General features: G+C 46.0%; 1 protein-coding gene across 2 annotated transcripts in view; it reads left to right on the top strand.

The window, feature by feature from the left end:
* ZBBX (zinc finger B-box domain containing) overlaps positions 1-15,753 on the top strand; it is a 551,428-nt gene that overhangs the window by 403,914 nt on the left and 131,761 nt on the right. For both annotated transcript variants that reach the window (XR_015300974.1, XM_086944333.1), the window contains exon 16: positions 5,134-5,296. Coding sequence is in view for 1 of the 2 variants with exons in the window: in XM_086944333.1 (XP_086800459.1) it covers positions 5,134-5,296 (163 nt within the window). In the remaining variant the exon portion in view is untranslated. The remainder of the gene's footprint in view (positions 1-5,133; positions 5,297-15,753) is intronic.

Below are 15,753 nucleotides of genomic sequence, written 5' to 3' on the forward strand. Positions count from 1 at the left end.
GGCCATGTCCGGTTTGAAGCAGAAACCCCATTGCACCAGGTTGTCAAGTGAGGTGAGACAAGACATGAGAATTTGGGAGGTATTTTTGAAGGACTTCAATGGTTTGGTGGTGTGGCCAAGTCCAGCAAAGTCCAATGGTGAGTTAGATTTGTTTGCGGACTCTGCAGGTAGTGTCGGTTTTGGCGCCATCATGGGCACTTCTAGGTGTGCCCAACGTTGGCCATCACAATTGGTACAACCAGGACTGGTAGTAAGCATAGGTTTCTTTGAGCATTTACCCATCCTGGTGACCCTCACATTTGGGATGACCAGTTTTGCAGCCAGTCTGTAATATTCTGGTTGGACAATATGACAGTAGTAGAGTGCATTAATCAGCAAGCAGCAAAGTGTATGATGATCTTGAGGTTACTGAAAGAAATTATTTTGCTATGTTTAAAGCTCAATGTCACTTTTAAATCCAAACATGTACCTGGCGTATTAAACAATGCAGCAGATCCTCTGCCTCGTTTTAAGATGCAGGTTTTCAGGTACCATTACTCAGAAGCAGCGGAGTTGCCTTCACTGTTTCAGGACCAACTCTGGTGGCTTTGTGCCCCAGCCTGCCAGACCTCGTGTCTCCTGGTTTAGTGCTTAAGACAAAGTTTGCCAATGTGGGGGGCATTTTGCAAATACTGTAGGTTTTGAGGAAAGGAGAGGGAATTGTTTTCATCTGAGCCTATAATTGCATTTTTATGATCATTGAGGGAGGAGGGTAGGGCGCTATTGTACGCTAGATGGCACACTGTAGCCATTTCCTTTGTCGCCAGAATGTGGGGATGCCCCAATGGGACCGGGGTGTTCATTGTACAAAGAGCATTGAGATGCTGGCAGAGACTAGAGGTGAGCAAACCAGATACTAGGCACCCCATAGACCGACTAAAGCTGGGGAAGATCACCACCAGCCGGTCGGAATTGTGCAGGTCACCTGCAGATGTATGCCTTTTCAAGGCAGCTTTCTGCCTGGCGTTCTATGGGGCTTTGAGGGTAGTTGGGCTGGAGGCAAGCAGTAAGAAGGACAAACAGCGTGGTCTTCAATTAGAGGATATTGGTTGGTCAAGCGGCTCCCTGGCAGTTACCATTATTCTCTCAAAAACTAACCAGCTAGGTAAGGGAGAGATGTTCTGCTTAACAAGGCACCAGGAAATAAATAATGCTCTCTTAGGACCTTGGAGGCTTATATGATGGACCGCCCAAAAGGCGTGGTTCATACATGAAGAGGGAACACCCCTCATTAGGTTTCAGTTCACCAGGGTGCTCAGTTTTATTCTCCCTGTGGCAGGTGTGGCACCTGCAGAGTACAGTCCTAATTCCTTTAGGTTTAGATCAGCTAACCTAGCGATAGGCATAGGATTTGGATGACAATCGGTCCCAAAGATAGGGAGATGGAAGTCCGATTGGTATATGCGGAATGCAAGATTGAATATGTTATAATGATTGCCATTAATCCTCTGCTCATCCTTTCTGGTATTCTCCTGTCAGTGCAGAAAGAAGGCAGATTAAAGAGGTGCTGGTGTTGGGTCATTTATATGTGAAGCGAGCAAGAGTCTGCTATGCAGCAGAAGATTATGCAACGCGTGCCAGACAGGTGGAATTCCTTATTACCTTCTGTGCTTGGGGGACCTGAGAACATCACTGGACAGATTGTTGTCATAGAGGCTTCTGCCCCCGGAGGTGGTAATCGTACATTTGGGAGGCAGGGACTTTTTTAAAGTAATAGTCTCCGATGTAGGTTGGCTGTCAAGTAGATTCCCTGAAGCCATGATAGCATGGTCACACATTGTGCTGAGAATGCAGTGGAGAGGTGGAAATTCTGTTTGGGCCATCAATGAGTTGGGGAAACATCTAAACAGAAAAGTGGATAAGCTATTGAACACCACCAGGGTGGCATCAGTAACCCATGAGTTCATCAAGGGTGAGTGTTTTTTCTTGCAGGATTGTGTACATTTGTCCAAAGAAGGTAACAAAATCTTTCTGGAGAATTGGCTGGCGTGGCCCACTCAGCACACTATGCATCAGGTGGGGGACAGATAGTAGGCAAACTATGCTGGCCTGGGGCAGGTGAAGTCATGATTGGTGGGACTCTACGTGTCCCCTGCGACAAAGTTTTCTAGCAAAACAATGGGGAAAAACAGAAGCATCAGAGGAACCTCAAAGGGGTGCTGGCAGCAATTTGTAAGGAAGCTGCAGAAGCCCGGGGCCAGGAGGCTGTCACTGACACACGGTCCTTGCCTGTCACCCCCCGAGCAGGCATAGTGGGTGCAACATAGCACCGATAGTGCCCAGGGTACGTATCCTAGGGGCAGATGGGCCTCCTGCACGAGAACTCCCGAGTGGGAGCAGGAAGGTGGGATCTCGCAAATGGAGGCTCCTGCCCTCTGGCCTGGGGTTGGAAAGGAAGGGTCACGGACCACTCATGGTCTCAGTCTCACTCAGGAACTATTTTTTCTCTTTGGTTGCACAGGAACAAAGTATTTATGGTTAGGAGAATTCAATGTGTTAGAGGCACTGTTAAGGTCAGGCTCTGTTTGTAGCAATCATGTAAATAAATGTGGTTAGTGTGCAAAATATTTGATGTGGTGTTTATTGACAATTTAATGTGAATAATGTTTTTGGAGTATAAAAATAAAATGGAGTCTGAGATCTTTCAATCTCAACTCCAAAGGTCGTCTCGGGCAGTCATTTGAGCATGTTTGTCGTGTGGCGCGGTTGCGGGTCAGGGTCCTCGGTGCCTCCCTTGCCATATCTGGTGTGGGTTATTGTATGCGGGAACAATAAAAACATGTTGTCCTCTTGGAAATAGAATCATCTGATTTCAGTGGTAAGCCTGCCATATATAACCCCAATGTGCAGTTTAGATAAGGATGTGGGATGGCATGAGTTTGCTGTTTTCCCTGGGGGTATTAAATTGAATGGCACAAAGCTCAACCAAGCCAACCCACTTGCCCACTTACTGCAATGACTTTTATTTCAGTGTAGGCCGGGCACCATATTAAATACGTGCTCATGTGGTTTCTCAGGTAGATGGCAGCCATGTCCACCTACAGTGTTCGTGTTTACAGTGAGGGCAATAACTCATCTATATATCCAAATTTCAACCACAAGGAAATACCTTACTCCAGGAATGATTCACTTCCCTGTCAATGTAGCTGTCAAACAACCTTTTCGGAAGCCTATCTTCTGAAAGTTAGTGTCCATCATGCGCAAAAAGAAATATCCACATTTTTTCTGAAACTATAAACAGACTTCCATTTCTTCCATCTGCGTTCCGGTGTTGAGCATTTATTATTCATCCTATGATTGCCATATAATTGATGTTGTAAGCACTAGTACAACTACCAAAATAATCCATGTAGTCCAAATAAGGAACAACATTCATAATTGTCAATAGAAGCAGAAGAAAAACTTCACAGAATTTAACAAAAGGCTCACAACACCTGCATAATAAATAGTGTAGCTCCCTGTGAATACCTTTGTTTCAAAAAAGCAAGTCTGCCATGTTATATATGCTTCAGTCTCCTCCATTTACCTTACATGGGGGACGGCCAAGCGAGAGAAGATTATTCAAGTTCACCATCAGTGGGTAAAAGAAACAAAAAATGAGATTTGAGTCCTGCTTTTCTTGTCCTCCAATTTTTGGAAGTAGAAACGTATGCAAAAAACATTGCCTGTTTCCTAAAGTTTTGTGTTAACCATAGACCAAATCTTGGCTAAACTCATGCTTGGTCAAATTCGTTTAAACAACTGTGTATCATTTTATAGCCTGATCTGCCTAGATTTTTATTGCATCTTTATTGCCTCTTTTAAAATATTCCTGGAACATTGTAATGTGATGATTTAAACATATTGACTGCATGTGTTTTTATGTGTACTTTTATGGTTTTCTATGAGATTTTGGAAACCGAATAAAGGAATTTGAATTTGATTTATTTTTTTTGTCCTAAATATACCTACTCTAAACAAGCCAATTCTGACCAGCATTGACTCAAGAAGCGCTTTTTCTTGTCCCAACATGATTGATTACAGCCAGGCATACAGTACCATCCATCTCACATAACGACTATTGTTAAAGCACATATTCCATCAGTAGAAAACAGGACATCCCATTTAATCGATCACAACTATTTCTATCGTTTAGTTTTACTGCCTTTTCATCATTAAGCTGCCACCCTATTCAGTTAGTCTCATTGATAAATATACACCAATTCGAAGCAAAGAAAGAGGAAGCATTGATAACCCTAATTATTGCTTATCCTCTGTTTCAGTGCCATGCAAGGCTGAGGAGGTGGTAGCAATTAACTGTACTGTCGCTGAGCAGGTATCTCCAGCGGCATCCATCTTACAGGGATTGCCTCCTTCGATGCTGGCCTCAATTCACCATATTTTTATTTGCATCCTCTCTGGCACCTTGCATTTTTAAATCACAACCTAGCAGTGAAATAAGCTTCCAAGCCACTTACAAGTGTCTGCTTTGTCTATACTCCGCTGTCATCGAAAATAAAAAAAAAGGTTAAAAAAAAAAAGAGAGTGAATTATTCTAGACTTGATAACAGTATAATGCCCGTACAATCCTTTAGTCAATCTCCTAATTTGGTAATTGTCAGCCCTGCTCCTTATTTTCGTTACACGTGTGATACTGTTTGAGTTTCATTAGACTCAGTCTGATTTATACACTGTGTCAGAGTAATTTATTACTCTGACTGCTGTAAAAATGGCAAGACTCTGAGATTATGTGAGAGGTTCGCATAACGCAGTGTCTTGGGTTCATTTTGTACAAAATTTCAGCATTATCTTTTTGCACAAAATCTTCAAGGTGACAGCTAGATGGCGTCATGATAAATGTGTTGCAATTTGCAAAACTCCCCTAAGTTTCTTGGCGGGATTGCCTTGAGGTGATTCAATTTGTGTGCTCAATATGAGAATACTGGATTCTTTTTGTGGAAAAAGAGCAACTGTATTAAGAGGGGGACGCTTATAAACGGAGGCGTGTTTTTTCAACATACTTCAGGCATTTAGGTTTTATTGTTTGAACGAGTTTCTCTTCGCGTTGGCAGGTTTTGAGGAACAATATTTTTATCTCTATTTCTTCATCGTTAGGAGGCGGAGAGCTCTTTGCTCATTGGCAGAAACCCTGTTTCCTCGTACAGAGGTTTGGAAGGATTTTTCGTTTTGGGAGTAGACACTAAAGAAATACAAGAACAGTCCTACCCAGCGAGGAAGTCTGAAGATAAGCCTGTTGACAATGGCATTTTATGTACAGGTACATTTGATAATATTGTGTATCTGATAAAAAAATAGGAGCCACCTGGTGCCTCAAATCTGTGCTTTTGTATTTGAAACCTAGTTGAATAATGCACTTACATTTTTGTCTTGGTTGATTGACACTTACATTTTTGTCTCGTTTAACAATATTGTGTAAATGTATAGCAGAGAAAGAGATCAGCATTATTTTTCCCCATTGAGATTTTAAATTCAGTTAAAAAGGTGCCACCAGATGACCTTAAGTCCTCCCCATGATTCGTGAAATATCACCCATGAAATGTGATGTGTGCTCAGTTGTCTTCACTTTCGGAGTCTTTGAGAGCTTAGAATTGTGCTAGGGACATTTTTAATTACTATTTTAGCCTGATATGAAGGACTTTCAATATACAGTATACAATCAATTATGAAAGGAGACTTGGATCCTGACACACAAATTATGTGGCATTCCTGATTGAATACAAAGATTAGCTGCATCTTCTTCTAACTGCTGACACTGATCAGAATATGACCTAAGGTGCCAAGGCAGTGGGATGGCTAGGTTATTGTACATGGGATCTGAAATTATTTTATGTTCAGTAATTGCCTGGCAATGTTTGCCATTTGTTCAGATCAATCATAACATTTGTAGAGCGTACTACTTACCCGTGAGGGTCTCAAGGCGCTGGGGGGTGGGGGATGCTGCTACTGCTCGAAGAGCCAGGTCTTGAGGAGTCTTCTGAAGGACAGCAGGTCTTGGGTCTGCCATAGGTGGATGAGGAGGGTGTTCCAGGTCTTGGCGGCGAGGTGGGAAAATGATCTGTCACCGGAAGTCACTCTTCGGGTGCGGGGGACTGTGGCCAGGGCGAGGTCGGCGGAGCCGAGCTGGCGGTGGGGGTGTACAAGCTGAGTCAGCTGTTGAGGTACGCTGGCCTGGTGTTGTGGAGTGCCTTGTGTGCGTGGGTGAGGAGCTTGAAGGTTATCCTTTTGTTGACGGGGAGCCAGTGCAGGTCTCTCAGGTGAGGTGTGATGTGGCTGCGGTGAGTGATGTCGAGGATCAGGCGTGCAGGGGCGTTCTGGGTGCGTTAAAGCCGTTTCAGAAGTTTGGCCGAGGCTCCTGCATGGAGGGTGTTTCCGTAGTCCAACCTGCTGCTGATGAGGGCCTGGGTGACCGTTCTTCTTGTTTCGGTAGGGATCTACCTGTAGATCTTGCGAAGCATGCTTACGGTGTTGAGGCAGGAGGAAGAGATGGCGTTGACCTACTTGGTCATGGAGAGGGTGGAGTCGAGGATGACCCCTAGGTTGCATGCATGGTCGGTGGGTGTTGGAGCTGTTCCCAGTGCGGTCGGCCACCAGTAGTCGTTCCAGGCCGATGGGGTGGATCCGAGGATGAGGACCTCCGTCTTGTCCGAGTTCAGCTTCAGTCGGCTCTTCCTCATCCATTCGGCGACGGCCTTCATTCATTCGTGGAGGTTTGTTTTGGCGGTGTGGGGTTCCTTGGTGAGGGAGAGGATCACCAGGGTGTCGTCGGCGTAGGAGATGATGGTGAGGTCGTGCAGTCGGGCGACGTGGGCGAGCAGTGCCATGTAGATGTTGAACAGCGTTGGGCTGAGGGATGAGTCCTGGGGTACGCCGCAGATGATCTCAGTGGCTTCGGAGCGGAAGGGGGGAGACGGACGCTCTGTGTTCTGCCGGTGAGGAAGGAAGTGGTCCAGTCCAGTGCCTTCTCTTGGATCCCGGCGTCGTGGAGGCGTTTTCGTAGTGTGTGGTGGCAGACCGTGTCGGATGTGGCTGACAGGTCCAGGAGGATGAGGTCCGCGGTTTCTCCGTTGTCCAGCAGGGTCCTGATGTCATCGGTGGTGGTGATAGGGCAGTTTCGGTGCTGTGGTTGCTGCGGAACTCGGACTGTGATGGGTCCAAGATGCTGTTTTCCTCGAAGTTCAACTCTCCGGGAAGGTTGCTGTCTCGAAAGGAGATGTTGATGACTTTCCAGAGATGGGTTGCGATGGCGGTACTGGCTTTGTTGAAGATGTGGTGTGGGCAGGGGTCTGATGGAGATCCGGAGTGGATGGTGTTCATGACCTTGATGGTGTCGTCGTCATTGATGTTGACCAGGAGAGTAGGTGCGGATGGTGGTCATGAGGGCGGGGGATTCTGTGGTTGTCGTGGCAGTCGTGTTGTTGTAGCTGTCGTGGATATCTGTGATCTTGCGATGGAAGAAGGTGGCCAGCGGGTCGCACAGGTATTGCGAAGGTGGGATGTCGTTGGTGTTGGAGCTGGGGTTGGAGAGTTCCTTCACTATGTTGAAGAGCTCTTTGCTCTTTTGTACGTTGTTGTCTAGGCGGTCTTTGAAGGAGGCTCTTTTGGCGGCTCTGATGAGGTGATGGTGTCTGTGGGTGGCGTTCTTGTGGGCTGCGTAGCTGTCCGGTGTTCGTTCACGGAGCCAGTTCTTCTCGAGCTTTCGGCAGGTTTTCTTTGAGGCCTGGAGGTCTTCGGTGAACCAGCTGGATTTCTTGCTGGTGTGTCTGTTGGAGGTTTCTTAAGTGGGGCGAGGGTGTTGGCACAGTCATCGATCCACTGTCTGAGGTTGCGGGCGGCGGTGTCCGCGTCAGTGGGCTTGGGGGTGGCCCAGGGCGAGGGTGGTTGTTAGCTGGTCCTTAGTAACTTTGCTCCCGCTGCAGCGAGGCGGAGCGGTGGTGCAAGGTGGGTTCTCGAAGGTAAAGTGGATGCAGCGATGGTCGGTCCAGTGGAGTTCGGTGGTGTGGTTGACGGAGTCATGGGGGCTTGCGGAGAAGACAGGTTGGAGCGTGTGGCCGGCGGAGTGGGTGGGTGTTGTGACGAGATGTCTGAGTCCAAGGTTGGCTAGGTTGTCAATCAGGGTAGTAGAGTTGGTGTCGTTGTTGTTCTCCAGGCTGAAGTTCAGGTCCCCGAGGAGAATGTAATCCGTGGTGGTGAGGGCGTGTGTGCTGATGAAGTCGACAATGGAGTCACTGAACTGTGGTCGGGGTCGGGGGGTCTGTAGAGGGTTCCTCTGAGGGTGGGGGTCTATGTGGATCTGGAAGTGCAGGTGTTCGGTGGTGCTGAGGGTGTTGTTGGTGCTGGTCGAGACTTTGAGGGTGTTCTTGTGGACGAAGGCGAGGTTGAGTTGTGTAGGTCCCAGAGTTCAACGGCGTGTTTGCGGGCGGAGAGTGTGTTGAGGAGGATGCATCTGAGGTAGTTGGGTTCTTTCTTGGTTGGTGGGTTGGCGGGTCGGATGCTGGTGTAGCTGCAGTTCCGGCAGAAGGTGTGTGCCCTTCGGGGCGGCCAGGCAGCAGGTGTGTGATCGTCTGGCGTTGAGTGCATGGAGGTTGCTGGAGTTGTAGCGGAGTTGGGTGTGGTGGCGTTTGCAGGGGCCAGGGGTTCTGGCCCTGGGCGTGTTCTAGGCGCTGACGGGCGCAGACGGGCTTGCCTTTGGGGTGCCTTAGTCGCGCCAACAACGTGCCAGCAGTGCAACCTCTGTGCAGCGGCCGCCATAACAAGGGGAGGTGGGAGGGAGGAGCAACACTGGAGAGGGCGCAGTAATGGCACAGATGGGAACGGCAACCAAGAGTGAACTTAAAAAAGCACAAAAGAACTTACAAAAAGCACAAAGACCAATGGTGACTTTACAAAAAAGCACAGATTACAGTAACATAAAAACAACCAACCACGAGCAGGAGCGGGGAGGTCCTCGAACCCCCTGAAAGCAGTAGCGGCAGCAGGCTAGGGCACAGGCGGAGCTGTGTGGTGTGGGGAGCGACCCACCAAGGGTCAAGAGTCGCTCTCACTGCCGCGCAGCGGCTGCCATAAGAAGGGGAGGTGGGAGGGAGGAGCAGCTGGGAGGTGGGAGCGGGCGAATTGGAGAGCGGGGCGGGGCTTCAGGGGAGGCAGCGGCCGGAACGGGCGGGCAGAGAAACGAATGGGCAACAATGGAGATGGCACAGTAATGGCACAGATGGGAGGGGGGAACAACGGCCAACAGTGAACTTAAAAGAACTTACAAAAAGCACAAAGACCAACGGTGCCTTTCCAAAAAAGCACAGATTACAGTAACATAAAAACAACCAACCCCGAGGGGGAGCAGGGAGGGCCTCAAACCCACTGACAACGGCAGCAGGTTAGGGCACGGGCACACAGGCGAAGCTGTGCGGTGTGGGGAGCGACCTACCAAGGGTCAATGGTCGCTCTCAATGCCACGCAGCGGGCGCCATAAGAAGGGGAGGTGGGAGGGAGAAGCTGGTGGGAGCGGGCCAATTGGAGAGCAGGGGGGCGGGGCCTCAGGGGCGGCAGCAGCGGGAACGGGTGGGCAGAGAAAGGAATGTGCAACAACGGCGAGGGCCCAGAAATGGCACAGATGGGAGGGGGGAACAACGACCAACAGTGAACTTAAAAAAGCACTAAAAGAACTTACAAAAAGCACAAAGACCAATGGTGACTTTACAAAAAAGCACAGATTACAGTACCATAAAAACAACCAACCATGAGCAGGTGCGGGGAGGGCTCTAACCCCCTGACAGCAGCAGCGGGCTAGGGCACGGGCACACTTGCGAAGCTGTGCGGTGTGGGGAGCGACCTACCAAGGGTCAAGGGTCGCTCGATCCAAAGTTAAAGCACTGAGGTGGACAGTGTGATGTCAATAGTTGCTTACGGAGGGACTTCAAAGGTTTTCCAAGTCAAGTGACCTACTGAGGAACGATAAGAGTGTGTCAGGGATTATCACATTATCATCCATAATTATAATCTTTCTCTAGGTAGCGCGCTGTACTACATGGCTTTGCAGAATCCTTACAGTGAGAGGGTGAGATGTTTGTGATTTGATGTGCTAGTGCGCAAAGGATTTTCTCAGCAAGGCAGTTTTAAATTGTTCCTTAATTGTAGTTAGGTTTCTTGCTTTTTCAATGGTAGGTCCTTTTTAGGGCAAAAGTCTGTCCTTGTGTCGAAGCATAAGGCACTGTGCTGTTCAGCCCAGCCTTCATTTTTTTTACATTTTGACTCCTATTGACACAGTGATGATGCGCCTGGTCCGAATATCTGTGATTGAAATGTGGTGAAGCTGCATCAACCTTTCCTTCAGAAAGTGCATGGTTCTCAGGGTTTCAGATGTTATTCTTTGGTCCAGTGAGAGCAAGCAGAGTAAATTCAAAGGTGTTATGAGCATTTAAGTATCCCCTTTCTGCTTATCCTTTGTAACAAGCTTTGTGTCATTTGCACTGTATGGATCTGTTGTTTGGGTAACCCTGTGTAGATGATGGTGCAGCTGTCCATCTCTCACTAATGAACTCACAGGCAAGGTGATACATTTCTGAGTGTCTGAAAAAGACCTGAGTCTTTATAACAGGGAGCTACCATCCTGGAATGCTCCTTTCAGAGATCCTCAATGCGCGTGACACTGTAAATATACACGACCTTACGACTAGCCAACAACACTGGATGAGGTCCCGCTTCCATTTAAAGCATTATAATACTTGAGGTCATACTAGATGTAGATCTTTCCTTTGATTCAAATATCACTACATTAGAAAAATAACAATGAACTCAGAAAGATGAGTACATTTCTTGCACAAATATTTTCCGTGGAATGCCACTGATGCCAGATTGTGCTAGATGCTGTTGCAGAGGGAACCTGACAAACCCTGGATATGACACCAGCACAACATAAACAAGCACACTGGAGTCGGTTTCTTTCTTTCTCCACCTTTATGGGCAGGATTTGGGAGCAGAAATCTTTTGTTCAAGTGTTTCTGTTGGCCGAGACTATGTCTTCCACAAAAAGTGCCAGCCTTCAAGGTCTGAGGCTTTAGGTCAACATACAGAATGATTCTTGGACTTTCCTAAATTACCTGATGTTACTTCATGTGGTTTATGTATGGTCTTGCAACCAAATGTCATAAGTGAAAGCAGTGCTAAGCTCCTTGAAGCTTCACTTGTGGTAAAATCAGAGTTGAAATCACCTTCCAGGTCTGGGGGATGAGGGTGCTCTCACACCCACTTCAAGAGCTGTACAGCTTAGTACAGCCCGAAAGATTTGCAGAAACCTACGTTTCCCAGTTCGTTGAAATCAAAGGAAGCTTCTCATCTACAGAACCGGTCCCCACTCTGCAAAAAAATCCCTTAGACTAGTTTCCCTCCTTACGTTATTGTTCAACACATTTTAAAATGTTATGATAGTTTTTTTTTTTTTACAAAGCTTTATATAGCGCAAACTTGACACAAAGGTATTGGGTATCAGACCGCTTTACATGAGCCCCAGTTGTGTTACATGAGGACACCTTTATTTTTGTTAGGCACAGGGACATTAAGTGGTTTGCCCAGAATCACAGGATGTTCAGAGTCATTGCAGAGACTTGAACCCAGTTCCCCAGATTCGAGGTCGACCGCCCTAGAGACTAGACCACGGTCCCCAGATTCGAGGTCAACCGCCCTAGAGACTAGACCACATTCCCCAGATTTGAGGTTGACCGCCCTACAGACTAGACCAAGGTTCCCAGATTCAAGGTCGACCGCCCTAGAGACTAGACCACGTGCTCCTGATTCGAGGTCGACCACCCTAGAGACTAGACCACGGACCTCAAATTCGAGGTCGACCGCCCTAGAGACTAGACCACGCTCCCCAGATTCGAGGTCGACCGCCCTGGCCTTTCGGCCAACTCCTGTCCCATTTACATTCTGGTGCCTCCTTAGAAGACTTTAAGGGGTGTTGAACCTTTCAGCATCAGCTGATGTCACTTCAAAGTTCCTGGCTCTACTCTTGGCTAAAGTAGTATTTCTTTTGCAGCCAACTGCAGCTTCACAAAAGGTCCGTCTCCGCTTCAGCTGCGGTATCTGTTGCTGACGTTCCACTTGTGCTGAAGTCACTGCAGGTGGCATTTCGCCCAGCATCACGTCAGACTCCATTGAAATCTTTCTTGTTCAAACAGATTTTATTATTAGACGAACTAGAAAGAAAGCTGAATCCTTTTTAAAAGAATGTTTTAATATCCTCCCATCTAATCAGCTATCTCTCTAAAGCTATGGACTTCTCTTTTTATTGAACTTTGTGTAAACGTAATCATTTTAATATTTATTTATCTATACACAACACAAAATGTTTCAAATTGCCAGTGCTGTAAACGTTACGGTTTGCTTCTAATGCTTAATTGGGGACGTTGTAATGCTTGGCCAGACATAATTGTCAAACAAGAAGTATGTTGGAGTGCACAGGTTGGCAGAGTAAATTAGTGGCGAATAAGGTATGGACCTATTACGTGTAAATTAATGGTGAATAAGGTATGGACCTGGCACGTGTAAATTAGTGGTGAATAAGGTATGGACCTGGAACGTGTAAATTAGTGGTGAATAAGGTATGGACCAGGTACGAATATATCATATGGTTTTTTTTCCAAAGAAAGAATAACATGAATACATCAGGATACTGTACTGGGAGAGATAGTAAAGTATTATTTCTCTTTGAATAAGATGAAGTATTATTTTCTAGACATGAATAAGAGAGAGTTGACCCTCTTTGGTACACCTGTTCTCCAATTATTTTTGGTGTGATTTCTTATTTGTCCTTAAACTGCCTGCTGGAACACTGCTATGGAAAGGGTGCACTTTAAGGGTCTGCAGGAGCACCCATCCATTAGAAAAAACAGGATCCATACCTTCAGTAACATTCTTTCTCATGGATGGATTATCTCTTCTAGGTTTCTGATTGCCCTTACACTGCCCCTCTAGATAATAATTTATTTTCCGTGATTTCATTTCTGCTAATATTGTGATGTATCCGTCCTCTATGTCTTAGCCTCTTTGGGGTTGTAGGTATATGGATAGTACTGGTGTCACCTGAACTGATAAATGGACTGTGCTGCACATTCACAATGACCGTGCACCCCTCTATGACATCATCTAGGGCCTACTGCTGCTGGTAAAATATACACGCACACTTACTATTTCAAGTTCACATCCCTGTTGTTCTCCAGCTTCATAGCATTATACTAGTAACATGCACAGATGCACTCTTTACAGGGTACATCATCTGTTGAGATGACATGCAATCATAATATTAAGACTGCTCAGACAGACTACTATGTAACATCAAGGAGTGATAGTAGAGCATTCCATTGAACTGACGTATTCATTACAAGAATGCTTTAAGGGTTTTAATTGTCCTCATATCACCTTGGATAAGCATCCTCTTGATCTCATCTACCCTTTGTGCTTCAGTCAAGTTCATGCCCCAAGGCACCAAAACGGCACTATACATCCAAAGGTGTAATCATTGAACATAATGTTCTTCAGTCAATTTACAGCAAGTTCCAAATTGTCCCACAGTCTGCCTTGCTCTTACTCCGATTAATCTTATTTCTGATTCCCTGAAATATCACACTGATAACACCATTGATATCACCAAATTGGGAGTTAGGGTTGACACCACACCTTACATATCTCCCTCCTTGCCAAGAGAACCAAGTAAAATATTAACAAACGTTGTCATTTCGATGGACCCTCAGATGCAGATCCTCGCTGCACCATACCAAACATAATCAAGGTGGATCTTACCTCCACTTCCAGTCTCAAGATGTCAGAAGATTTTCTTACCCACATCCAACCAGAACCCTTCCAGAGCTGGGCAGCTGGCAGACATATGAACATCATCCACTGTTTTGACTCCACATTGCATACATTTGGAGTCCCCATCTGCTCTTATCTTGGCCAGCTTTGCCGGGGTCCAGTAGACTCTGTGTAATATGAAGAAGTGGTTTCTTCTTAGTGCAGCTGATTTAATAACAGAATAAACCATGATCATAGATACTTGCCATATCTCTTCTAACTCTGCACTTGGTAATTATCCCTCACAGACCAGGTGAGCGGGTCTCATGCTTCTTCTGCAACTGCCACAAGGTGTCTGTACCAACATGATACCTCCTTCTTTCTTGCTTCAGGATTCTGAAGATCCTTTTCCATGTGGCTCAGCTGGGTGTCAATCCACCCCTGGCTTTTAATCCAAACAGTTATCTGATAAAAGTTAAACCTAGAAAGTGCCCCATTAGTCAAATCCTTCCAAGTATCCCATGAGAGGCCCTTTTCTCCTTCCACCATCTGGACCCAGTACAAGATTCTGGATTCCCCCAGTGGTCTTGCAAAGCTGTCCAACAGGCACCACAGGGTCCTTAGTGAATCCCACACTGGTGACAACTTACTGTAGTATGTATTCCCCAAGAGTAACCTAACCCAATACCACATTTTAGCCGCAGCTCTCAAGTTCTTCACTTTTTAAAAACATTTCAGAGCCCAAAACTTATACAAGAAGCCATCCTTGGGTAGATTATTCAATGTGGCACCATACATACGGCCCACTGATGATCTGTCAGGGTGAACATGGAGCATCCTATTATTCTTTAGTTGATACACCCAACCTTACAATTGAAAGTGCAGAAGCCCAAATATACAATTCCCTACCCTCCTTCTCAACTTCTTTAAGGAGAACCTGACCCTCTTACTGGGCCATATAAAAGATGTAACTCTCTCCTGTATATTCGTGAGAGATTTCTTATCAAAATCTAATGGGATATTATTAAACAGATATGAGAACCAGGTTTACTCAACCGTGCAGGGGGAGGGGGCGATCTTGCCTCTTTTTAGGATCTTATCCACCTCCTTATAAACTTTCACTATGTGCACAGATGGGACCTTCTCCAAATCATGAGATATTGTTAACCCCAGATATCTTAACTCTTTTGAGATTTGAATATCCTGATGATCTTGGTTCCATACCATTATCTCGGTTTTAGTTTCATTTAATTTCATAACCAGGCAGCTTCCCAGAAGACTACACTTTGCCATTAAACGTGGTATAGCGGTGTAAACATTTGAAGTATACAATATCGAATCATCAGCATATAAAGATGTCTTTTTGGAGAAGGTTCTAGTCACAAGCTGCCTTATTTCCCTATTTAACCGCAAGCTTTGTTCTAGAGGTTCAATATATAAATTAAAAAGAATAGGAGACTGTGGACAGTCCTGTCTATTCCCCCTACCTATCTTAACTGTGAAAGGGAGACTTCAATTAACTAACACTGGGGCGCATGGTGTACTGTAAATCTTAATCAGCACATTCTTAATCTTGTCTCCTATTCTGAAATTCTTTAGTGAACCCGCCAGATATTTCCAATTGGCATGGTCAAAAGGTTTGACTGCATTAAGGATTACAGTTGACATAGGAACTCCTTGAGTTGTGGCAAGATCTATTGAACCTATTGTGGTATGCATCAACTCTCTCATTTGCCTCCTGGGTAAGAAGCCCTTCTGGTGCTCATTAATTAAACTACCAAGCCTTACATAAATAAGATGCCAGAATGCTTGTGAAGACTTTATAGTCAAAATATATCAGTGATATTGGTCGATTTAAATGACACTGTGTGGGGTTCTTACCCTGTTTTAAAATCAGCAGGATGACTGCCTCATTCCAGGACCCTGGTAAGG

The sequence above is a fragment of the Lissotriton vulgaris genome, chromosome 11 (genome assembly GCF_964263255.1).
Source record: "Lissotriton vulgaris chromosome 11, aLisVul1.2, whole genome shotgun sequence".
Classification (NCBI taxonomy): Eukaryota; Metazoa; Chordata; class Amphibia; order Caudata; family Salamandridae; genus Lissotriton; species Lissotriton vulgaris.